A 25,049-nucleotide genomic window follows, 5' to 3' on the forward strand; every position below is an offset into this window, starting at 1 on the left:
AACTTGTCTATTGTGACATAAATAAGACACCTTTTTTCTTTGTATTATAAAAAGACCCGAACTTATATGAGTGTGACAAATATACCATGGATGTAACTGAAATAAAATGCAAGCAAGTTAGGAAGTTTAGGATATTTGTGTCGTAGTGGATATAATGTGAGATTTTTGTGGTATTTGTGGGTGTTCTATTTTACAACTTTTTGCACTAAAAAAAGTCAATAAAGAAAGTGATAAAATATATTTAAAAGGAAAAAAGAATAAAAAATTCAGTGTTGAATCCGAAGAAAACATTGCTTGGAATTCACGCCTTGTGGCAAGATACGATTAGCTTGGAACTCAGAAGGAGACCCCGGAAAGCAATTCTCCTTTCGTGCCTTGAAATCTTTTTCCAAAAATTATTATTATAAACCAAAGTCAAAATGCGACTTTAATTCGTCGGTGCGATTTCGTCATTAGTCACTCCACTAATCTATGGATTACGAAGGTTCTCGTCAATTGCCATTGATTGAGAAAGCTGTGATGTATCGACCCCCCATTGGCTTAGCAAACATAGGTTTCTTCAAAATCCAATCAGGATAGAGCATTGGAAAGATACGAAATATAATGTGAATATAATAAGGTTTTAGAGTGGGATGACAACATGATTATCTTCACTCATCCGCATTGCCCCATTTTGATGATATTGTTAAATTTAGGAACAGCCTTTCGGGTATGTAGTTTTGTCAAAGGTTTCATGTGGAGTTAAGGTCCACACGTTTCTGTCAGGTGATAAGCGCAAGAAAAGAGAATTTAGCCGCCTTTAAAGGCAATTCTATCCGCTTCATATTTGTGAAATTGAGAATGTGGAACTATTGAACTGCGAAATAAGATCCGAAAAATAATCGTGACTTATTTTTATAGCATGGACTTATAGAAATCACGTGAAGCATAGTTTGCAAAATATAATAAGTTTTGGGTCAGATCCACGATCAAATCAGAGATATCTTGATTTGAAGCACATTTTCTTATCCATATGGATAAAATATTTTTGCCCATTACATTTCTTTAAGGGGCATTACGTTGGAATGGGTATAGACAAAGTTTTTTTTTTTTTTTTTTTGGTAAGGTAATGGGTATAGACAAGTTGATGCGACATTTCATTCAAAATCAAAGTGTAATTGCAACATAGGCTATGTTTTCTTCCATCACCGAGGCTTGACGGGTGAATTTTCTCTAGAGGTTTTAAACCAAAAAACTTTCACCAAAACATAGTACAATTAAAATATAACATAATCTCTATCTGTCCATGACATTGCCACCCCCAACGATGTCCAATCTCGCACTTCTGCCGACCTCGCCAAGCCGTCATTGTTGCCTTTAAAGCTCTCACCATTTGTCTTTGGACCTCCAACTGTGAGAAAGATGGTATATGCCCATGGAAAAAGTTACCAAAAAAGTTGTAAAAATACTTTGCCATTTGCAATAAAGAAAACGGTAGTAAATGCCCAGTCCAATTTTAAACATTCACCATATACTAAGCATCACTTTTTCCTTTTTAAGGAATATCGAACCATGCGATGCCTCTTATACTCATGATATATCTAGTTCCTATGAGATGTGAGTTTTACAAAACCAAAAAAAGAAATAAGACTACTCACCTAAGTTGCAAAATCAGACAATGTAAGCTACTCGAGCTGACAAACTCATAATTTTATCAATAAAGCAAGAAATGATATCAAAACCAAGTAAGACATTATTTTGACTAGCAATTTGACTAAACTATGCTAATTCATTGACTAAACAACTCCTATGTACCAATAAAAATCTCACCCATAGCGGACACTCATTGTTGTTTACTATGTGTAGTTTGTGCCACAACTTTTTCCATAAAACTCCGATTAAATTGATGATACTGTCCCCTTTTGAAGCATTAAAACGTCCTAAGCTTCACTACCTCAAAAAAAAGGCCAAAATGGTCGTTGAAAATAGAAATTTGTAATTAGATCCGGCAACACACAGAACTTCAAAAATTCATTTCGATCAATCCATAATTTCAAAAAAATTCCATCAAGTCGCACGATTCCGTAACACCCTGAACTTTCATTTCCTCTTAATTTTACAGCTTAACAATTCCTAAATTGAATGCGGCAACTCAGAATTGACATACATCTGTATTTATGCCCTAATATCGAAAATTCTCTCTGCCTCCCTCCCACCCTCCCTCCGCATTCCCAGATTCATTTGGGCTGAGAGTGTTGTGGGCTGAGAGCTTTGGGCTCTTATTTTCTTAATTAGGCCTAAATATTACATGCTGAGTCTGTTTTATGCCCTTGTGAGTGACCACGTGAACTATACCTTCAATCTTAGAGGTTTAAATTACCAATTTTGACTCTGGACTTGTCGCATTTATCCATTTTAGCCCTCAAACGTTTCGGTATTTATGAATTGGGCCGGAGACATTTTGAGTGCTATATGGTCCTCTCTCTCTGATACATTTTCGGGCCACCATTTCTAAGTTGGTACAAGCACTTACCAGAAGGTAATTATAGCATAAAGATCAAAGGATACTACATAATGATAAATCAGTACATTTAACATTGTGAAAAGCCGAAAAAGAAGGTTCGACAAGCTGAAGTATATGAGGTTGACACCGGAGTTAAAACTAAGGAAGAACTGATCCTATATTATCAAAAACCCAAATGACGTATATTAGGATGAAGCGAAACCATTCGACATTGAAATGATAGGAACCCAACTTATATGTATCCAAGAATCTAGAAAATGCGGTCGTCTACGTTGAGAAACTAATGGAACATGAGTCCACCTACTCCGAACTTGGCTCCACCCACCATTTTGCCACCTCTAATTATTTCTAGCTAGTATCCACAATATGTGTTCGAAAGAGACTAGTCGTAAAATAGTATTTGCCCATGCCCAAATGAGAAAATAGACAGAAGTTCAAAATCTTCTCTAGGCCCATCATTTGCCTTGTTTTTCTTCCACTTGAGGGCCGACCTTTCGCATCACTTTCACTTGCGTTTTAAAGTCGGAAGCTCCACCGTCCATCCCTTCTCGATTCATGTCAATGAGGTGCTGAGCGACTTGCTCGTGGTCGTTGGTTGAGCAGATTGTCATTTGTGAAGTCAAACGTTCGAGCTTATTAGAAGAGACAAGAAGTCTGCCCTCTTAACCAAACTTGAGAGAGAAACAAAATGCAAACCAATCTAATAATGCAGGACTTCCCAAATCTGTACAAAGAATCGATTCTCCAAATGAAAGACGCTACGAAGTGGATAATCAAGAACACCTAGTCACACGAAATATGTCAACAAATGGAAATATTCTGAATGGAAAAGCTACCGACGTGCCAAGTCTCTGCGCTCTATCTCGCCTCTTGTTTCCAACCAGGAGGCCTGGTTTTTTGCAAGTACTCTTGCTTGAGAGCCGCAAATTTGGCTGTCAGATCATCATAGTCGGGCAACCTGGGATGGACATGGGTCGGGCATTGAATTGGAAATGAATTCGAGCGGGGGACTTTCTCCTTGAACCCATCTTTGTGCCGTTCTGGGGGCATTGTCATGGCTCTCAAGTAGGGGGAGAGAACTGCATCCTCAACACTGTCGATTACAATAGTAGTATCACTTCCCGAAGAATTGGATCCCTGGACCATACTTTCCTTGTTCATGCTCTCCTCATCAACCTTGTGATTCCTGTAGGTGAAAACGTTATATACAGCAGAGCCGTTTTCAAAACTGTTTCCTTTTTGTCGAAGTGGTACTGGAGAAGACTTGACATCGAGTTTCTCATTCCTATGACCTGGACAGTTGCAAAAGCCTTCAATCGAAGTCTCCTCTTTGTAATGATGGGTTTGAAGTGGCGTGAGATGGCTCTGGTCACGGGAACAATGGTAACATGGATTTTCCAAACTACATTTATTTATTTTGCAGTTAGAGCAGGAGTCACGGCATGACTTCGCCGAAACATAGTTAAGCCTGCACGAGCTAGAATGACTCCCCAAGTCTGGACTGAAACTTTGGCCTGTTTTCTGCCTCAAAGAAAAGAGCTGATCATTTTCTTCGGCATGGTTCATCTTCAGATGCTTCCCCTCGCGGTTATGGCTGAGCCTGTGAGTTGAGTTCTTTCCAGGCTTGTTGTAGTAGACCACAAATTCACAATCCCTGACGCTTTGGTTGTCTCGGGACAGTGATCTCCTCCTTGACCTCTTTCCAGCTGGTGCCTCACTTTTCCTGGTGCTCCTTGGAGTCGACTTCTTCTCATCTGATGATTCATGTTCTTCAATGTAACCCTGATCAAGTTTTACTTCAGGTGTACCTTTTTGAAAGCCGAGCAAAGGTTTGAACTTGAATAGCCTCTGGTCTTGGCCATTTTCATTCACTTTGGGGAGTGACTGAAATTCCTCGACATCGTCGAGATAGACTACCTTTCCTTCAGGAAATTGAGGTGAATTGCTTGAAGAGGATGAGGTGATTATTATATCTTCCTTCGGTTCTGAAGCTTCTTGAATGGAAGTGGCGTTCTCAATTTCTTCAGGAACAGTCAATGTGAGATTGCTTGGCGAAAGTGAGGAGTCCGATAGATTGTTGGAAGGCCAAGAAACAATAGAAGAAAGTACCAAAGTATCTGCTGTATTTTGATGTAGTTTAGGATGAGATTGAGATGGTGTAGACTGAAGTTCATGTGCAGCTGCTTCCGAGTCGACGTGTATTATGGCTTCAGTTCCAATCTCTCTAGTACTCGAAACTTGCACTTTAGATTCTTCGATACTTACATGGCTAATTGTAGATTCCTTATTCATCCGTTTCTGTTCCATATTTTCTTTCACCTGTATTTTCCAGGAAAAAAACTCGTCAGCTTCAAAAGAAGATATGCCCATCTTTCCATACAATGGTGTTACCTGTCTTTGCAGTTCTGAAGAAAATTCAATCGCCAAGATCTCGGGCTTACGGCAGCATTCCCTGGTAATTTCGTCCACTAATCTGTGCTTCGTATCATTGGGCACTGATTTGATGGAGAGTTGATCTCTAATCTGCATTTTTATAATGCCATTAACTACATCAATGAATTTGTATAAATAATTTGATACTCATCAAATGACTGTTGTAATCACTCCAACCTGACGGTTCACAAGATTTCCAGGGAATAATTCTACGGCAGTCGCAGCAAATCTATTGCCATAACGTTCTCCAAACAGCTTCCGGATCACGCGAAGCTCAGGTAAGTCCCCGCATCTCGCAGAGGCAAATATGAGGCTTGAAACCGCTTCATTGATATCATTTGGACAGTCCCTGAGACAATTAATTTACAAGCGGAGAGTCTTTGCAGATGAGAAAAGCCGCAGGCTAGAATTGCTAAGTGACAATATTCAAAGGTTGATATTAGCAGAAATTATGCTTTCTGAAAACCTAGCAGAAGCGTTAAGTACCTGTTCCTGCGAATGTACGACAAGTTGGAGATAACAAATTCGCAGAATTGATCGAGCAAATTGTAGACAGCGATGATGCTTTCATCTTTGAATAGCTGCTCAGCCTGAGAAAATAGACAGGCAGTCACTAAGCAGATATCGAATCTCCCTTTCGCAGGTGCTACAGCTCAATGAACTTGGTTAAACATCCTTCATCGTTACTCATCTGAGCCCCAAAATTACCCCGAGAATCACTGTTGCCTGTTTCTCTCTTAAAATTTTTCCTCTTTTTTCCTCAAAGCGCATATAATGCTTTGACACTCCTAAGAAGCTAGAGCTAAATATTTCAAACGAGCTTCTTAAGACGATAAGAACTTATTTGGCTATGATGAAGCAATTTTTCAATCATATAGCTAAGATTCAACTAGTTCTCTTCTAGTTTGCATCTCAGAGGACAAAATTAAGGAGTTGTGCTTGGTTCCTAAATTGGGAGGATTGATTCTCTTTATCCAGAAACTGGATAATACATTTTCCAAGAGTTGCTCGAACACTCCAATTGACGAAACTGCTATGAGTATGTGTCGACTGTCAACATTTAACAAGAAAACGAAACCGGCAAGAAATAGACGACCTTCACCCTCAAGCAATTCTTGTAAGAAAGAAGCATAAAACAGAGGAAGCAACAGGGGAATGGCTTAAGCCCCAGCAGCACCATACACTAAAAGCATGAATTGGTAAGGTTCAGGCGATCACTACGCACCCGCTCGATCGCCACGTCTTCGTGGCCATTCTTGATGAGCTGAGCGACGTCCTCGCGCAACTGCCTCACGATCGAACTCCTCTTGTTCTTCAGCAGCTTCAGCCGGCACTGCACTCTTCTGATCACCCTCTTGCTGCAACACAAGGGCGTATATTACCATCACTACCATGTCCGAGACGTCTCCATCGGCTTCAAGATAAAAGGAACGATGCAAAAGACATGATTGACGGGAAAAAACATCACGCGAGACTACCATTTGGAAGCTTTTCGCCACCCGAACAGGATGTCGAACATGGCCGAGATGTTTCCGAAGCAGCTTCTTCTCGAGCCTTGCAGGGTTCAAGAGAACACCGAGTCTTGAATCAGCAGGCCTAGCATGCCGGTCAGCTGCAAAGTGCAAACCCAAATAGGGAGACGAAGCATAGAAGCTGAAAACAAGTTAGCTTGCCAGCTGATTGAAAACTGAAGGTATGGTTGGTGGGAGAGAGAGAGGATCAAACTGAAACTAGCGATGACAGTTTCTTGCCATTTCTCTCTCTTTTTTCCAGTTTTGAGTGTGAAATTTGCAGTTCTCGGTCGCGTCATGGGGCGTTATATTCAGGAAGAGTGGGCTTGAAAAAACACAAACAGACGGTTCTCGCTTGCTCCGGAAAACCGCTCCACTACGATAGAGGGACACGTGTCACGAACCCACCAAGCTATTTTCTTTCCCACTTGTTGCTGGTTCATATTAATCCTCATCCTCTTTCTTTTCTTTAGGCTGTAACATTTATTATAAATACCATGAAAAATCTCAAACTAGTGCGCTGGTAATAAATTTATCATATATTAATTTTTATTAAATTTTATCATTAAATTGCTGAATTAGATAATGCTGCGTAAGTTGACAAGTAAACCGATTTGAGATTTTACCATCCATTTATCATATGTGTGCTAATTTGTGATTTTTATGATATTAATCCAATTTAATGGAAATTAAAGAGAGGTCATTTGTCACAAAAATACTAGTTTGAGATTTTTTATGATAAAAAAATAGTTTAAAATAAATTTGTTACAAGTATATGTAGTTATGATTTTTGGTGTTGAAAAAATTAATTTGAGGTGTATTTATCACACATGTTCCAATGTATAGGTATTTTTATGATATTAACCCTAACATTTATCTTTCGTTTTGTTTTTAAAAGATTGTGGAGTTTTCAATCTCAACATCTAATGGATATGTTCTTGACGATTGGTCATGTTGGATTAAGTTAAAACCAACATGTCTTTCCTTAATTATTCCAAAAAGATTAAAGAAAAAAATCGATGTCCAATGCTAAAGCACCTCATTAAATTACTTTAACAAAAGAAAAGGAAAAGATAGGATTGATTCCTATCCACTAAAGATCACCGTGGCCACCTTCCTTCGTTTAGATAAAGCAAAGATTGGCTCAAAAAGATCCATATTAAAAAGCGGATCTTGAAGCATAAAGACCAGAATTTGATTCCTCAACTTTTCTTAAAGAGCTCCATAGTGGCTCGGATAAACAGAACTATAGCACTAAGGAATTGATTTAGTGCGAGAATTAGATATTATTTTTCGCACAACCACTGAGAATTTACTAACTACAAAGTAGCGTGCAAGCTTCTATAGTTTCCCCCCCAATAAATTTGGTAAATCTGCTAAACCCTTTTTTTTTTCAGCAAAGATTGTGGATTGGTTAACCGGAAGTCAAGCAGGGCAGGATTAGAACTTTCTGCTGTACTCTGGCATGGTGTGGTGTGGTGGGTTTGGATAAAGAAAACGGACTGGTTGCGAAAGCTTGTACATTTTGCTGGAAATAAGAAAAGCATCATCAGCGGATGATGATGATGGTGGTGATGATGCATTTAGAGAAGCAAGAAGACATTCCTGGGATCCTTAACCTACACGCTCCGACACCGCATCCCCATGTGAACGAATTCTTTTATGCCCCCCCGGCCAAAGGCTGCGTGCTCGTTAGCGCAGTCAAAGGTGATCATCTAACCCCATCTCTCTCTCTCTGGGTCACGCGCTCACGTGATGTCTGTTTGGGCTGGTGACCAAACTTTAGGGCACGGCATGTAAAGTGCGGCGCGGCTCTGAAGTGGGGTCGTTGCTTACGCATGGAGGGTGAGCTCGAGCTGCTCATGATTGCGACCAGAGACACACTTCCGAGGGGCCAGGTCATTACAATATAGTTTTTTCTTGATTAACAAAAACTGGAATGGCTTAATCATTAAGCGAAATGACCCGACTTTGCATGCTACATGTGAAAATGTATTGGGACTTGAGCTACAAATGGAGATGAACATGGCAGCTCAGGTGCTTGTTGTAATGCTTGACAGGAGTGCATTGATTGTGACTTTCTGTGGAATGTATCTTATTATGTGGTTGAATTTCTCCTAGTCCTCTAGCTTCGAGGATTGGTTAAGTGGGTTCATAGCATTGTCTTTCAGATTAGGTAGTCCAGTTAAATGGTGCTGTTTCCTAGTCATATGGATTTGGTTAGGTGCCCAACCAAACCCTCTTGTTTCTTACTTTTCTTCTTTCTTTCTTGCGGAGAAGTCAGTTCACTTGTTGGTTTCAGTCCATGTGGTTTCTTTCCGATTCAAGGAAAGAGCTTGGATGATCATTGGGTGATGGTCAAACCATCACTTTTGTGTCTGAAGAAACTGTGCACGAAATTCCATGGGTGCATCTATGCAGAAGCGATAAATTGAGCATTGATAGATGTGGTAAACTGGCAGTGCCAGTAATCAGAAATGCACGAGGTAGAGGTTTTTCTAGTAGGATACTGTGGATTTGAACTTTTGACGCTTGACCTTGGAGGACCAATAAGATGGGTCTGTAGCAAACCCTTTGGCATTGGCATAAGGAGCTGTCAAAGTTTATGTGGATTTGGTTAGGTGCCCAACCAAACGTCAGTTGTTTGATTAATCACATGTCTGTGTCAGAAAAACAATAGCGTCTGTAGTTGCTGTTAGGTCTTGCTTACGATTACCTAATACTTGGTCTCCACACATGATCAAGTAAATGAAAGGAAAAAAAGAATCATGGATTCTGTTCTATAGAGCAAAGCCTTCACATTGAACAGGAACTTACAGATCTATCACACAAGCTGAGAAATACTTTGTAACATGAAAGAAAAGAAAAGAAATGAATACTTCTCTCAGCTTTAGAAATTCTGATATACCTGACATTTCATATTTTTATATATGATTTACCAACTTGAGATTTGTCCCGTCATACCTCAAAGCGATTTTAAATTATAAGCCTAAAAGAACCAACAACCCATGGCAAAACTTTTTTGAGTACCTAAAGAGAATGATTTATAGCACAAAGACATCTTCACTGACTCATCAATCAGAACTCCAGTAACTTTTATGCCATTCTGTTAGCATCAGCAATTTATTTGAAGTTGTAGATGAGGAAGTTATGTTATTGCTGCATAGACATGCCTAGTAAATAAAACTGTGAACTTGTCTGCTTGAGAATGAAAGATGCTTGGATATTATGAGGACTTCTGCCTTACAAAGTTTTAAGCATTTTGAGAGGACTTTAGAAGATTTGCATGGTACCTGCTGGACCTATGGGCAACAGTTTCAGGATGCTTGGAGCATTGTGTGAACCCGTAGTAAAAGTTGCTTTCATGATTTTTCCCTTATTATGTTGCATATACGGACTTCCTAGTAAGAAGCCCTGCAAAGGAATGACAAAATTTCTGAGCCTTCTTGGGTATCTGAACTGAAATTTGCTTTGCACGTATAAATTGGGTTCCCTTCTCAAACTGCTGCGTATACAAGTGTATCAAACAATGTCTTGCTTAACAAGTCCACAATATGGAAGACCCATCGAGTTGTCACTTCTGAAATGGCATAGCCTCACTAGAATCTTCAACCCTTTCAACTATTTATGTTTCCTTCTTTTTATTGCTCGGTTACGTTTATGTGTTCATTTTTTCTTTTCTTTTCAAATTCCTACCAGTGACATATGAGCAGAAAACTGGAAATGACCAAATACTTGGCAAGACGTATGCTTGGTTCTGCGTACCTGTCCCTAGTATACTCTGCATCAAGCATTCCGTCATTTTTAGGATATCACCTAACTGACAGATAGTTATTAGTCTTTAATTCAAAGTTGCAAGAAATAAAGCAGGCACTCCATGCGCATCAATATTGGGTAAAAATTCCACAGAAAAGATTGGGCTGGTTGTGGATGAGTATGGATTCAAAACCCCCACCTTGAAGTCCATAGCCACAATCTCTAATGTTCTGAGCCTATCTTTTGCTAGTGGCATTGTGGCAATGGAACTATGAATGCAGGCAGTGCCCACAGGCCACAGCCATTGCTTGGCAGAAGTAGAAGTCGACTTGGTTGGGAATTCCAGATTTCAAATATAGAAATCTATCCTTGTAATGCGTTATCATATGTTTAATTGCTATAACCTCAATTGCTAATGGAACAGGGAAATCACTTCAAAATACTTTCTCGTGTTTAGAAAGCAATACACAGAGGAATCTCAGCACTATCTCTCTCACAGAGGGAGACGTTTTCGCTGTTTTAGATCATTTCTTCTTCTAATTGTTATTTAGGATCCTCCTTTCAACAGGCAAATCAAGTATCCATATTCATGAAAAAACAAGAACACAATGTACCTCTGGCTTATTATTGTTGACTCTTTCAACCGGATCTTCCGGTTCTTCAGCACTTCCATTTCACCTTTAGAGGCTTGAGGGAATGCATTTTGGGTCAGCATTCTCGGACAGAAAATGTGAGAACGAATTGGTTCCAAGTCCAACAAAAGCCAGTACTATGCACTCTACACCTGTGGATATATAGCTCTGTAACATATGTTACTTCCTTGATAAACAATTGAATGATTACAGTACTACAAGCTCGGCGAAAGCCTCTGATCATTCAATTTCTCGGAAAAATGCAAACGCGTTAAATGCTCCTGATTGTCCATTCTTGTCCATACATTTTGGCCAATCTCATAGTTGGATATAGGGGACGCAGGAGTTCGATACAATTTGCGTCTTCTTATTTGGCGACAAGTTATCCACAACCAAAGCGCAGATGACGCGAACTGTGAACCGCCGCAGTGGGAAGGTCCCGATAACAATGCCAACCGGTACCTTAACAATTACATTCAATGGAATCCTCCCGGTGTGCCGGTTCTCCATCAAAGCTTCCTGAAGTCCCGACCCAAATTCACTCTTTCCTTTCAAAACGACTTTTATCATGGTTATGTTCTTGTGGCCTTGGTGGAAAGCCGGGAGCTGGCCATTACACAGCGTTGAATCCTGATAAGCGACCATGACCGAGCTGTCCTTGCCATAATTAAACCCTATGTTCGAATTAGGATTGTCGGCCTTCACGGTCACCACAAACTCGGTATAGAGGCTGAAGTCCGGCTGCATGTTGAATGCATTGGTCGCAAAGCTGTCAACAGTGTAGGATGGGACCCGCGGCTGGAACACGGCATAGAAATAGAAGGCAAGGGTGGCGACGACGAAGATCAGGATGAAGAGGGAGCAACAGAAGCAGCAAATGCACCTCATGCAACAACTCCCGCCACCGGACTTGTGGTGGTTCGAGTGGTACCGGGGAATGTTGCGGCGGTAAGGGGGCGGGCGGATGCTACCCTGGCTGTCCTGGAGCATCACGTATTTTGGTGGGTAGGGCGGTGGGGGTTCCATGCCGGTCGAGGGGTTGGCGTCCACGGGATAGACCCTTTTGTGGGCATGGTCCATAGAATTCTGGGAGGAGGAGAAGAAGAAAGATCGTTTTTTTAATTTTTTCTTTTCAGTTTCTTCTTCCTTCTTTCTCAATTCCAAAACAAGGGCATGAGGTGGATGGAGAAAACTGGGATGGTTTTAGGATCGTCCACTGATCAAGGGCATTGTTACATGTGTGTGGACGTAGAGATGCTCTAAAGGATGGCCTGAGCTTTTTGGTAACTGCCGAACTTTGTGGGATTCAACTGACATTCTATTGTATTCCTCTCTCCCCCCCTCTTTCTAGAACCTGACATTTTCTTCCTGTCAAATATGTGAAATGAACTTCGTAATCTTTGTTGAAATTGGTTGATAAAATGTTCTTCTCGATGGGCAAATCTAATAAATGATACATAGTTCAGTGCCAAATAAGCAAATTGCAGATTGCTTTCTATCCCAATGATTCATCCAACCTACAAATCTGGTACGTCTAAAGAGAATACGTCATGACTCAGCACAAAGTAGAATGAAATCTTCCATTAATCATAGAGCTTCACCGTAAAATTTATACAAATGACTCAAAAGAAAAGAATGAACTTATGCCCCAAGCTATATAATTTGATTCACCAGATCAGTTCTTGAAACTCAACCAAAGAATCATCTCAGAAACATCTTGTTATCGGCCGCGGACAGGACACATTCATCACTGACCTGCAATCGCAAGGCCTCGGCCGGGCAAATGAAACCATCGCAACCACGAGTCTCTTCACCTTGACCACAATCTTCCTCAACTTCTTATACCTGATGGTCCTTCCCTTCCTCCTCTTCCCTAAGCTGTCCGCAGATGCCAGCTTGTACGTTCTCAAGAACACTTGCCGGTGCCTCGACCTCTCATTGCGCGTAATGCGACTCCATGGATCACTGCTCTCATCGTCCGTCGCTCCGGAATCGCGGTTCAAGAGCTCGTAGTCATGGGATATAGCTGGGCTCGACCAGAGGAAATTAGCTGGGCTCAACCGGAAGGGGGTGTTTCTGACCATAGCGCTCATGGCTGAAAGAGATGAAAACTATACTGTAACACCAAGGTATGATCTGGTAAACATGGCAAGTTCATTCCGTTCTTATATAGTGACAAGAATTGAATCTAGTAGTCTAAACAGATGCCCAAAAACGTTCCCTCATTGGCGGGCGCGTACGGTCTCTGGAACCGCGATTGACTTCACGGGGTCAAAGTCAATTCAAGAAAAACGCCACACAAAAAGGCAAAAAGCTTGACAACCAAAAGGGCACAGTCCAACCGCGTCAATGTTGATCAGATGGATAATCCCTCGCCGTTTCAATCTTACATAAACCATATTTCCTGGGCTCTACAAAGTTGACGTTTGACCAGAGAAGAGGCCAAGTCAACGGAAGGTGAATGGAGGGAGAAAAGCTCTACTAAGACGTGCAGGTCAACTCCCGCCCCCCCGGGGAAAGATCGCAGAACTTGGGGAGGGACTGTCCTGCTCCGTTTATGGCAGCTTTCAGAATCCGGCCAAGCATCGTCGTCACGAGTTAGTTCGTTCTCTAATGTGAATAGCATGGTTAATTACTAGAACCATTCGACGACATGTGAAACACGGTTTCATAAGATAATGCTTCCTGCATCAAACCTAACGATGTTTTGTCTTACGTTTGTCAAATGGACTGATTCTTTGCTTTTCTATCTTCAGGTAAAATGTAAGATGTCGCTTAGGCCTACCCGTCAATAGTAAAATTGTTTAGGATAATACCATACAAAAATCTCAAATTGGTGAATGCGTGCTACATTTACTTTAAACTAATTTCATGTCACTAGTACACTCGTGCAAAATTACCCAAGAAGTTTTGAACTTGTTATATTGATACCGATTTAGTCATAAATATTTTAATTTGGTTAATTTAAGACAATTTGTCAATTGAGTCTTTTTGACCAATTTTAGCCAAAATGTTTATATGAACGCCAATTGTTCTATATGATATAACAAATATTGATGTGATAATTTTTCAATTTAAAAAATTATTATTATTTTTTAATTTTCTTTTCTTTTGTGGCCTTGCCTTTTCCTTTCATTATGGCCAGCAAGGGTCACCTATGGCACCCGCTAGGCCCTCACCAGCCATGAATGCCTCATTAGCGATCGATGCTAATTGTGAGCGAGGTGGCCATCGCTCAAATCTAGCAACCCATGGCTAGCAGGGCTGTGAAGGCCGTAGCCAAGGCTATCGTGCCCTTGAGGGCCTTGTCCTCAAGATGAAAAAACAAAGAAAAAAAGAAATGAAAAATAAAAATAAAAATAAAAATAAAAATAAAAACTATCCGCGTTAATGTTAACCGTGTCACGTAATACGGCTAATGTCCATATAGCAGTTTCCAATCATAATTGACCGGAAGGACTTAATAGAGAAATTGTCAAAAGGTTTAAAATTAAATTGATGAATTATCCCCTATTACATTTACCTCAAATTAATTTTTGTGTCATATAACATATTTCAAATTAGTACACTCACGCCACATTTACCGTGAACTAATTTCCATGTCACCAAAATCTCAAAATAGTACACTGGTGCCACATGTTCCAAAATCTAATTGTGTCACCAAACAAAAATCTTAAATTGGAAAACTTGCCAAATTTTTACCAAGAGGTCCCTCAAGTTTGGAAAATCAATTAAAATGCATAACTTGTTGTGACATGAAGATTAGTTTGGGTAAATATGACTTGTGTACAAGCTTGAGATTTTTTGTGACATAAAAAATTAGTATCGAATAAATGTGGCATATGTCCAGCGTTGGGATTTTGCATGACATGAAAATTAATTTTGGGTAAATATAATACACGCGTATCAGTTTATGATTTTTTTAAGGTAATTACGCAAGAAGTTTACACCATTTCCGTAACTTGACGGGCTTTGTCTCTGAAAGACCTATTCCAAGCCCTCCCAAAATAGCCTTCAAGCCCGTTTGGCCCGAGCCGGCCCGTACTCAGGTTGAGATCTCCCTATTGAACGACGCGGCACTGTTTCAACTGAACACCGTATCGCACTTAGACCATGTATCTTCCCAATCGGATGGGAGCACCTGTCCGGTGACATCAAAGCAGTAATGGTTTTGGTTTCAATGCTCTGAGCTTTCAGGCTTTCGATCACTGCTGAAGAACCTGCTGACCGAAGTGCAAGCGTTGAATCGTCCGCGAATAGGCCTTGAGGAACTCAAACCCAAAAGCTAGTGACGCCAGCCCGGTCGACGATTTCGAGTGTCCTTGAGTGGCGAGTGGTCCAGAGGAATAAGAGTTAATGGAAAAGCTCAAGCTCATCAATGGAGGTCGTTGGCCGACATTAATGGCGGTCACATAATTGACCACCCATTGCAATGTCCCGAGCTTTCTTTAACTTCAACACATGAGGATAGGGAAAGCGAGGAAAACACAAAGCCAACGAGCTCGCGTTTCATTTATTGTCCGGACTCACGGAGGAAGAGCAACTTCCGCACTTTCTTCGACCATCATCAAACCCATGAAGCTTCCTTCCATCAGACGATCACAATAAGCTTCCGGTGCTGTTGCATGTGAGCTCTCTCTGCGGGCGCATCGTCTTTCATGTGACCTCCCTCCTGGGGTTTTGCATACGCACTCTCGCCTGTGATCTGCTTCAATTTCCGATCTGCTGTTGCGCTCGTGAATATATAAACGTGGCCTGAGTCGTCCATCTTGCGGCACGCTTTCGGCGAGTAAATCTGACGAAGGTTCACGTCTTTCCGGGTTTGATATTACTGTCGAGGGAGAGAGATTCAAGAAAAGAGATTGAGAGAAAGAAGAGCCAGAATACTGCACTCTGCAAAAAGCGATGAAGGGTTCTGCGCTTCTTGTTGCTTCGCTCCTCATCCTTCTCCTTCTTGTTCCTTTTTCTACCGTCTCCGCAAGGCGCATTGGCCGACCGAGCTCGAGTATGAGACTTTCTGTGTCAGATACTTCTTTTATAAGTTTTTCGGGGAAAGATTATTTATAGACTGATTTTACAGAAGTATTTGGTGAGAGTTCTTTTGTTTTTGTTTTCGAAAGTACTTTGAGTACTGTTTAAACTGCTAAGGTGGTAGACTTAATTTATGGCACCATTTGTCATAATATGTGGAGTCTCATACAATTTTTTTTGCAGGGCTAATATTACTATGCTTCTACAGAAATGTGTGTAAATCTTACCATGACTTATTTCTGGATTTAAGTTACTCCGCTTCTACATACTCATGTGTGCTTCAGTTACCGTAGAAGAAAATGATATGGGGTTAATTCATTCGATAGAGCTCTGATAATTATCTCTCAGTCTTCATCTTATAAAGCCATAACATGGGCGTTTCAGATCATGGTCACCGACGCTTGATGCGGCCTAAGGTGAAGGCTGAGCTCCAAGCAAAACCGAACGTCTACTGGGAGAGAAGGCCACTGACGAAACCAGGGAGGAGGGCGGACACGGTCCAAATTGCTGGGTCGAGCTTGCCGGACTGTTCGCACGCCTGTGGCTCGTGCTCGCCGTGTAGGCTGGTCATGGTCAGCTTTGTGTGCGCATCGGTACAGGAGGCAGAGACGTGCCCGATGGGTTACAAGTGCATGTGCAACAACAAGTCTTATCCCGTCCCATGACCTTCGATCGACCAACATCACCAACCCTTCTTGTTCCTAAGACAATGTAACATAATGATCCTGTGACAACGACATTTTCTTTGGGCACTTTTTTCCCAGAAAATTTTCTTTTCTAGGCATCCAAAGAATAAAAGGAAGGTCTTGTTAGGCCATCACGGTTTTTGGATTGTAATGGGTGGGTGTCCTTCTCTTTGGTCGATCATTCGAGAGCCTCATCATTAGCATTCGTTCAATTTCATATGGAAAAGAGCATGCGAAAGATCTCGTTTCATGTGTCAAGTTGAACCAACGATGGTGCGCATGAGACATCGTACCTTTTACCTATCTTAGTATCTTTCCAATTTAAAGGCCGGCCAAATAATAATAAAAAAGAAAAAAAAATAAGAGCTCAAAGAAAGCAAGAATCTCACACAAATTGTCAGGAACTAACCTTGGGGATGTGGAGAAATTTTATTGATAGCAGCGAAAGCAAGATGTGTAGGCAGATCAACTCATCAAGATCCCGTCGAAATAGGATCCATAAGTAAAGTGGTTGACTAAGAACTTAAATTAGGGTTTCTCCATGCAACTATCCTCCGGTTAGCAGAAAATGAAAATCCACCCAAGGTCGTCATTATTTGTTTTGCAGGTCAGCGTACGAGTTTGTTTTTGGGAAAGTAATCTTTTTAGGATCTACAAATAAGATGTCGAAATTAATTTTTTTCTAAAAAGTTATAAAAACATGAAAAAAATAGCTACTGAGAATTAAGTAAGGACATTGAAAAAGTCACTCAGTACAATTACTTATATGGAAATCTGCAATGCTAGGTGAAAACTTACTAATCAAGTGTAAAAATTGTTAATTTCCAAGTAATTGGCATTTTACCTTTTCCCATAGAAGTTTAGGACACGTTTGATAATCATTTCGTTTTTAGGAATAATTTTACCTCAGAAATGATTTTTTTATTATTATTTTGTTTCTGAGAATAATTTTTGAGTTTTTAAAAACGCTTGATAACTGTTCAAAATTTTTATTCCCAAACTAATAATATATTTGGTGGGACTATTAATTTTTTTTGTTTTCTTTTAATTTTTAATAATTTTATTATATTTCTCTCTCTCTCTCTCTCTCTCTCTCTCTCTCTCTCTCTCTTTTTTTTTTTTTTTTTTTTTGCTTTTCTTTTCTTCTTCCTCCTTCTTACGACCAACTTGGTGACATCCGATGAGCTTGCTAGAGGCTTGCTTGACCACCACGACCTCGATCTCGCAGATCTAGGCAACGCCGAGCCTCGTTGTGGCCTAGTGATGTGACGTCCTGAAATTCGAAACCTTTGAGGGATGAATGAACGTGAATTTCGTCAATGCATTGTTGGTTGAACTCACTTGGAATTGATCACTCCCAATATATTGATCTTAAGGGGAAAGACTAATGAAAACAGAGTTTGTGAGACTAAAGAACTTGACCTGGGAAAATGACTTAACCGTGAGACTTGCGTGACGACAATCTTGTAGATAGGCAGGCTGATTTCAGGGATGACTAGAAGTTGATTCGCGGACAGAACATAATGGGACGACGGGTGATTCCGTTTATTGTTATCGAGCCCGCGAACGACCCTATGTCAATTCTCGGTAATCGTGTACTTTGAAATAAGAATCTATTCTTGGCAATTTCATATAATCAAGGATGTCCATGTGTCGAGATGTCCTGAACGTGGTTTGACACGAGTTGGTTACGCGTGAATCCTCAAAGCCGCCTGTCAGTATGAGTTTTATCAAAATGGCATTTGGGCGAAATTGACATGATATGAGAATCCGAGATTGGACTTCGAATTTTCGGGAGTGTCTGGGACGGACTTTTGGACGATGCTACTTCGACAATCAACAATGCCATTAAGCCAAGTATTTGGAGAAAGGATTTACAGACTGAGGAAGCGAGCCTATGAGGACGTGGGTTGAGCGATGCCAGTGTAGGCCTCAAGCCCAGGGTGGGATAGCCACCATGGTGAGCCTAAAGCAAGCAAGTGAGCCCATTGGCATTTTACCTTTCGAGCCCATTATCTAACTTTGAGCCGTATCAAGCCCAACCAATTTCCGAGCCCGTTCCTATTCATTTCCTAGCCCATTTCTTAGGCCCGCCCCTCATTTTCAGCCCATGGGCAGATTGGGAAATGTGCAAGGTGGAAATGACCATTTTGCTCTTAGTTGTTGTGAGGAAAAGTTAAAAGAAGATAGAGAAGATGGTGTCACTTGCATGGGGAGTTGAACCAAGCATTGAATGGCCTTAATGGAGGTGTGCAGCCAGCCCTTACATCACTCTCTCTCTTCCTCTTTAGCCCAAGAATTCGTAGCCCTCTCTCTCCCCTTGTTTTCTCTTCTTCCTTCTTCTTTTTCTTCTCCTACAGACATTTCTCAAAAAACCTGAGTTATTTATTGCATTCCCGTGAGAATCACCGCCTGTGTCACCCACCACCGTGTCCGTACGGATCGTGGTGGCCGCTCGCTGGTCGGAGCCGCCGACTGACCTGCCAGCCGGCCAAAAGCCACTGTCGGCCAAAAGCCACTGTCGGGCATCCCACCTAGCCTGCACTGCTTTGCCTTTTCAGCCTTTTTCCTCCTATTTCGACCCAATCTCTGCCCAGCCCAGCCACCAGCAAGTCCCCCTTGACCCCCAAGTGCCGCCGGTCGCCGGCCAGCCGCTCGCCGGAGCTCCGGCCAGTCGGCCTAGCTCCTTTTCTGCCTCTGCAGTTCGATTTCCAGAGTTGCAGTGAGAGGCAGAGTTTGTTGTTGCTGTTTTAGCCTTGGGACCGGCTTGGATCGTCATGGTTGAGGTCCCCATGCGTCGCCTTCGTCATCACCGCCGTGTCTGTGTCTCCGGCTCGCTTAACGGGTGAGTTTAGTCCCTAATCCTTCGTTAAGTGCCTAAACTTGCTTAGGGTTGGTTTAGTTAGAGTTAATTCTAGTTAAGGGGTTTAATTAAGTTGTATTAGCCCTAAGATAGGTGGTTAGATAGATGGTTAAGATTATCTTAGCTTAATCTTGCTTTTTTTAATTAATTGTGGTTTGTGTTTAATACAGCATGTTTAGCCTTAATTAATTGATTGTTTATTTTAATTAAGGTTTTGCTTAATTTCTGAATTTAAATTTGGAATCCTTGTCCTCAAGGAGTGCATCCTCTCTGGCCTCCTCTCCGTCGACGGCCTCAAGGTCCTCTCCTCCCCCTCCTCCTTCGTTTCCTCCTTCTGTTTTTTTCCTCGCTCGATCAATTGGTTCGATTCGATTCGATCTCATGTCCTCTGTCTCCGATGTCTGAATCCTGATAAGAGTCGCAATACCGAGAGTAAATATCGCGCAGAATTTAGCTTGCGTTGTTGGATTCGTGGAAGTTGTGTTACGCGCTGACTTCGGTTTTAAGTCGGTGTTCGTATGGATTGGCGAGTCGGTTGATCATGTTCGGATCTGGAGCGGTGGAGATTGATGATGAGGAGATCGCGATTGGGACTCGGGAGCATCGTTTTGATGTGATTGATTGCCTCGGACTTTGGCTGCTGGTGTATTTCTCGCGTTCAATTTGTGTTGGATGGATGAGCGAGGCTCTTGAAATAGAACCTCTAGCTTTGCTAACCGGTTTTACATGAGAAAGGCGATACTAATTCCAGCGGAGATAATCTGAGAAACCGGTCTGCAGTTAGATTGAGCTTTGCTGTTGTGGTTTTGAGCTACTGATGAGCTTGATTGAAATTGTGAATTTGCGTCCTGTCATGTGGTCTTTGATCTCAAATGCAAGTGGCAACTTCACGATAATTAAATCAAGTTAGTCTTGAGTACGTTGACTTCATGTGAAGTCGTTTTTGAGCATAAGTTAAATTATTTGAATGGTCTAATTGAAGTACTCAATCTCAAGCTTTGAGGACAGTGAAGGCAGAGTAGTAAATTCTCTCGACCGATTGACTTGTCACCATGCCTTCAATGGAGACAGAAGCACTTCTCTTCCATCTTGTTGGATAGATAGGAGAATTGACGGAAAGCTCCTTGAAATTTTAGACCACTGCAGCAGATGGTATGTCAACTCAAGGGAGATTGCCCTTTTCGACAGCTGGTTGCTTCTGTCAGTCTCATGCCAATAGGTTGCTTCAGTTGCTCTATCAGAAAATAAACCAGTCCCTATAGACTTGATAAGAATGTTGTGGCTATACCTATCGGACTTCTTGGTCTCTAAGCGGAGTCTGGTACGTGATCCCGCGATTTCTGTAACATATCGACAATTGCAATAAGAATACCTCCATATGCCGTAGCTCTGTCCTGAGCTAGTAGGAAACCGGAATACTTTGGTCAGTTGACCACCTTTAAATGATCCACACCCTTCTACCATTCTGATACTGGCAAGTGGACTAGCAGCCCTCGCTTCACTCTGCTTTTACAGCTGGCTGAAACACTTTTTGTGGAAAATCACGTTAATGGAAGTGCTGAATGTCATTCAAGGCTAGACTAGAGCTAGCTGTGTTTGCTTCCTCGTAACATTGATAAGGCTAGTTGTTACTTGTATGCTATAGGAACTTACTGAAGCAAGTATTGTTGAACGCAATATCCATTCCACGAGTTTATTTATGTACTAACGTTTTCTTTTTCAACGTTTATGCTACTTTGGCACTTCCGCATTAAGAACAATGGATTCCAAATTATGTGCATATCTTTATATTCGATTATATATATTCTTGTTCTAGCTATGTAGATAGTGGGATTGTGCGTTTTCCGTGTCTAACAAAGCCTATCTAGATTCTTAATCATATATGTCTCATAATAAAACTCATGTAATCAATCCACATGATTTATAAACCACACAGTAATTTTTCCGGTCAATATGTATTTTTTCATTTTGATATGCACACCTTTTTGTTTTGAATTCGCATTTGACCAATCATGTAGAATGAGTTTAGTCACTTGTAACTACTCATTTATCTATCTGACAGGCCAAAATACACCTAATCTGATGTCTCATAGGCGTTCTCGTCTTATTCATGGGGAATCAAGTTTATAGGAAAACATTATCCGTTCAATCAAGTAAAAATACATTATATATATTGTGGTATCCTGAAGTTTTAGCCATGTTCTAAATATACTCGTTAAATATATCTTGAATCTCATGACTATTCATATATCATTTATTTCGTCGGTAAGTAAGTTGTGTAACTTCAAACTAGCACTACACTTTTTAAAAGCCATACAAGTTTGGTAGGGCAGCTTATCTTGTTTTTCAATTAAAAAAGTCATTATTTTTCTCCATTTCCAATCGGAGAGAATTTTGTTTGATTAGTCTTTTAATTGATGGGATCTCAAAAGTTTCTATATAAACTTAGCGGCGTTAATTTTTTTTTTTTTCTATTCTCTCCTTAAGGAACCAAATCCTCCTTACCCTTAGTTTCCATGAAGGAAGCCTATCGGCTCGCTAGCTCAGGGTTCCCATCATCACTTCCAGGATCAGTAAGGTGGATTGTTGCGTGTTAGTCAACCGTATCACAACGAAGGTACAATCTTGGACTCATCACTTCCTATCCTTCGCCGGTCGGCTACAATTGATCAGGTCAGTCCTTTATGTCATCCAAGCATACTGGGCTAGTGTATTTATTTTACTTGCAACGGTCTTGAATCAAATTGAAAGAATTCAAAGACAATTCCTATGGAAAGGCCCGGAGTTGGGAAGAGGGGGTGCAAAGGTCCCCTGGGAGGACGTGTGTTGTCCAAAAGAAGAGGGGGGCCTTGGCATCCGTAGGCTTTGGGAGTATAACAAGGCTGCCATGTTAAAACATATATGGATCTTGTTTGCCGGTAAGGAATTTTTATGGTGCAAATGGATTCACTTGACCTTCTTAAAAAGGTCGAATTTCTGGGTGCCCAAAAAGCTGACCTGTTGTTCGTGGGCTTGGAAGAAGATTCTCCAACTTAGGATTGAGTTTCGAAGCTCCTTTTATTAGAGAATCGGGGATGGTTGCTTGGTGTCCCTCTGGTATGATAACTGGCACCCCAAGGGTCCTCTGAACTTGTATTTTCTGGACTCAACCATCTATACATCTGGCCTCTCTAGGCAAGTGATGGTGTCGGACTTATTCACTGACCGTGGAGCTTTGACCAAGTTAGTCTTGGACTCTTGGGCAGAATCTCTTCCCACCCTTTCTCACCTCTCCGATTGTTTTGGTTGGAAGGGAAACACTTCTCACGTGTTCACAGTGGCCTTGGCTTGGGATTTGACTAGGAGGAGGAAGACTCGGGTCTCCTGGCACACGCTCATATGGAACAACTCGATCACTCCAAGGTACCAACTAAACCTTTGGTTTATTGCCAAAGGCAAGTTTCCTACCCAAGCTCTATTATAATCTTATGGTAGGTTAGATAATGCCTTGTGTCCCTTCTGCAATGAGGTATCGGATTCCATAGACCACCTATTTTTTTGATGCCGCATCTCTGCTAGCATCGCCTTCTTTTGGGCCTCCAGATGCAATCTGCCATGGCGGAACGGCTTGTGGGCCGAGAACCCCAACTGGGCCGTCTCCTACCTTGCGGGCAAAGACTTTTACAAGTGCATTGCTCGCTTCTCTTTTGGTGCTCTTTGTTATTTCATTTGGAAGCACAGTAACGGCATCCTCTTTAGAGAGCGGCGCTTATCCATTCCAGCGGTGAAGAATCAACTCATCAAGGTCGTCAGAGACAAGGCCACCACCTTTAGGAGTGTGGATGATACTTATAGAAACTGGAGATTGCAGCGTAGCTGGGGTATTGATCTGATTATTTTTTCAGCTGGGGAGTCTTCTACTTCGGCAGGGCCCTAGCTTGGTGTTTGTTGTCTAGATACTCTTCCTCTGCGTGGGTGCTTCCTTGATGGCTCTTCACTTTTGTCGTTGGCTGATGTGGGTGTAGATTGTGGTTCATCTGGCCTTCTGTGGCCTCCCGTTGCTTTCCTTTTCCTTTCGCCTTTGTTTTGGCTATTTCTACTTCCTCAGGCCCGCTCTTGTGGTCCTCTTTTGCATTCGGCCCCCTTCCACCCACTTTGACTGACCTGTTGTCTTGTTGAGTGTAAGTTTTGTGGTGCCGGATCTTTTGTAATTGTTGGTTTAAGCTATATATCTTACCCTTTACCTAAAAAAAAAAAAAAGTTCCTCAAACTGGAGCTGTAATTGATGGATTACAAACATTAATTTCACATACTGACAAACTTACCTAAATATAGTTGTGGGGATGTCCTTTTTTTAATCCAACTACCAAAAGACTAGTTGGAGAAAATACATTCCAATAAATAGGCTAAAATGAAACTTTTCTTATGGAGCAATATTTGGCAGTCGAAACAACCCCCAAAATTAAAATTTTCTTATGGAGTGCATGCCAAAATGCCCTGTCTACACTGAACAATCTATATGGGAGGTAGTACCTGAACACGTATGCTTATTACACAAAAAGGAAGCGGAAATGATCAAGCACACCTTGTTGCTAGGACATCCAAGATGTGGCGTGAGGAAACTCTGCAAATCAGCAGAAAAAGAATGGGATTAACTCGATTTGATGAGTGTCTGGTTAAATTGAAAGAAGATCCACAAAGCTTTCTAAGATTCGAATTTATTGCAACGACCCTTCGATGCATATGAAAAGCCCGCAACCATTTCATCTTCAAAAAATAACCCCTAGATCCGAAACAAACCGTGAACAGGGCTATTGCTTTGCATGAATTTTTTGCGGCTTGGACTGGGAATCGAAGGGAAAAGCGGGATGTGGAGCCTCACCTCAAAAATGGATACCTTCGGACTCTGGGATGTTGAAGATAAACATCGACACCTCTTTTGCAACCACCACGATGACAGGAGCGATTGCTTGTGTCTGCTGAGTCTCCTATGGTAGATTGGTCGACGCATTTTCCAAATCGGTGGAAGTTAACTCGGCGGCACAAGCGGAGGCCATAGCACTCGTGGAAACCCTAGGCTTTCCCACGCCCATAGATGCACGTGGAAACTGATTGCGCTGTACTTGTGATGAGTGTTCTCACTTCTGAGTTGGGAAATACAACCGCTTGTGGACCGAGCCAAGACCATGTTGGGGAAATCTTCGGGCCTTACTTTGATCCATTGCAGCAGGGAAACAAATAAAATTACAGACTGGATGGCAAAGCTCAATGGATGAATTGCTATTCTTGTAATTGGGTTGCAAATTCCCCACCTATTCTTTTCGATTTATTATGTTATGATGCTTTTGACGTGTATTCACAGAACTTGGTTAAGTGAATGATACCAATTATTTTCCGACCAAAAAAAAATCTTAGCATAAAAAAATCCTTAAAAACGTCAAAAACGCGACCCTAAGCCCTACAAATTGGCCCACATCTCCTCCCTCTTCTCGCTCTTCCCCCCCATTCTTCTTTGCATGGCATCAGCAAATCACCCGCCATCAATCTGTCACGTCCCAACAACACTCCTCTTCAAAGCCCTCCATCAATGTCTCTCTCTCTCTCTCTCTCTCTCTCTCTGCCTCACAGTCTCCTTCGTCGCGACCTGAGGTCACC

The 25,049-nt window shown here is 41.5% G+C and overlaps 2 protein-coding genes and 1 long non-coding RNA gene across 3 annotated transcripts; 2 read left to right on the forward strand and 1 right to left on the reverse strand.

The window, feature by feature from the left end:
• Positions 1–3,175: 3,175 nt before the first annotated feature.
• On the reverse strand, positions 3,176–6,655 carry LOC104424886. Its single transcript, XM_010037415.3, has 6 exons — positions 6,415–6,655; positions 6,162–6,294; positions 5,423–5,526; positions 5,114–5,285; positions 4,895–5,026; positions 3,176–4,822 (listed from the first exon to the last, which is right to left on the reverse strand). Exons 1-6 carry the CDS (start codon positions 6,453–6,455, stop codon positions 3,362–3,364), a joined length of 2,043 nt encoding a protein of 680 aa, XP_010035717.2. The 5' UTR covers positions 6,456–6,655; the 3' UTR covers positions 3,176–3,361.
• Positions 6,656–7,645: 990 nt separating this feature from the next.
• LOC104424885 lies at positions 7,646–8,593 on the forward strand. Its single transcript, XR_721551.3, has 2 exons — positions 7,646–8,154; positions 8,234–8,593. It is a non-coding gene; the product is annotated as an uncharacterized LOC104424885 (long non-coding RNA).
• A 6,370-nt stretch (positions 8,594–14,963) lies between these two features.
• Positions 14,964–16,749, forward strand: LOC104424884 (protein EPIDERMAL PATTERNING FACTOR 1). Its single transcript, XM_010037414.3, has 2 exons — positions 14,964–15,840; positions 16,251–16,749. The coding sequence occupies exons 1-2, from the start codon at positions 15,741–15,743 to the stop codon at positions 16,529–16,531; spliced, it is 381 nt and encodes a 126-aa protein (XP_010035716.1). The 5' UTR covers positions 14,964–15,740; the 3' UTR covers positions 16,532–16,749.
• The last annotated feature ends 8,300 nt before the right edge of the window (positions 16,750–25,049 follow it).

The sequence above is a fragment of the Eucalyptus grandis genome, chromosome 9 (assembly GCF_016545825.1).
Source record: "Eucalyptus grandis isolate ANBG69807.140 chromosome 9, ASM1654582v1, whole genome shotgun sequence".
Lineage (NCBI taxonomy): Eukaryota > Viridiplantae > Streptophyta > Magnoliopsida > Myrtales > Myrtaceae > Eucalyptus > Eucalyptus grandis.

Excerpts from the sequence above, each read along its gene's own strand:
- LOC104424886 (XM_010037415.3), bottom strand. The coding sequence starts at position 6,455 with ATGTTCGACATCCTGTTCGGGTGGCGAAAAGCTTCCAAATG. Across the intron at positions 5,527-6,161 it reads AAGACGTGGCGATCGAGCGG|GCTGAGCAGCTATTCAAAGA; the intron begins GTGCGTAGTGAT and ends CTATTTTCTCAG. Across the intron at positions 5,027-5,113 it reads GAAATCTTGTGAACCGTCAG|ATTAGAGATCAACTCTCCAT; the intron begins GTTGGAGTGATT and ends ATAAAAATGCAG.
- LOC104424884 (XM_010037414.3), top strand. The coding sequence starts at position 15,741 with ATGAAGGGTTCTGCGCTTCTTGTTGCTTCGCTCCTCATCCTTCTCCTT. Across the intron at positions 15,841-16,250 it reads CATTGGCCGACCGAGCTCGA|ATCATGGTCACCGACGCTTG; the intron begins GTATGAGACTTT and ends TGGGCGTTTCAG.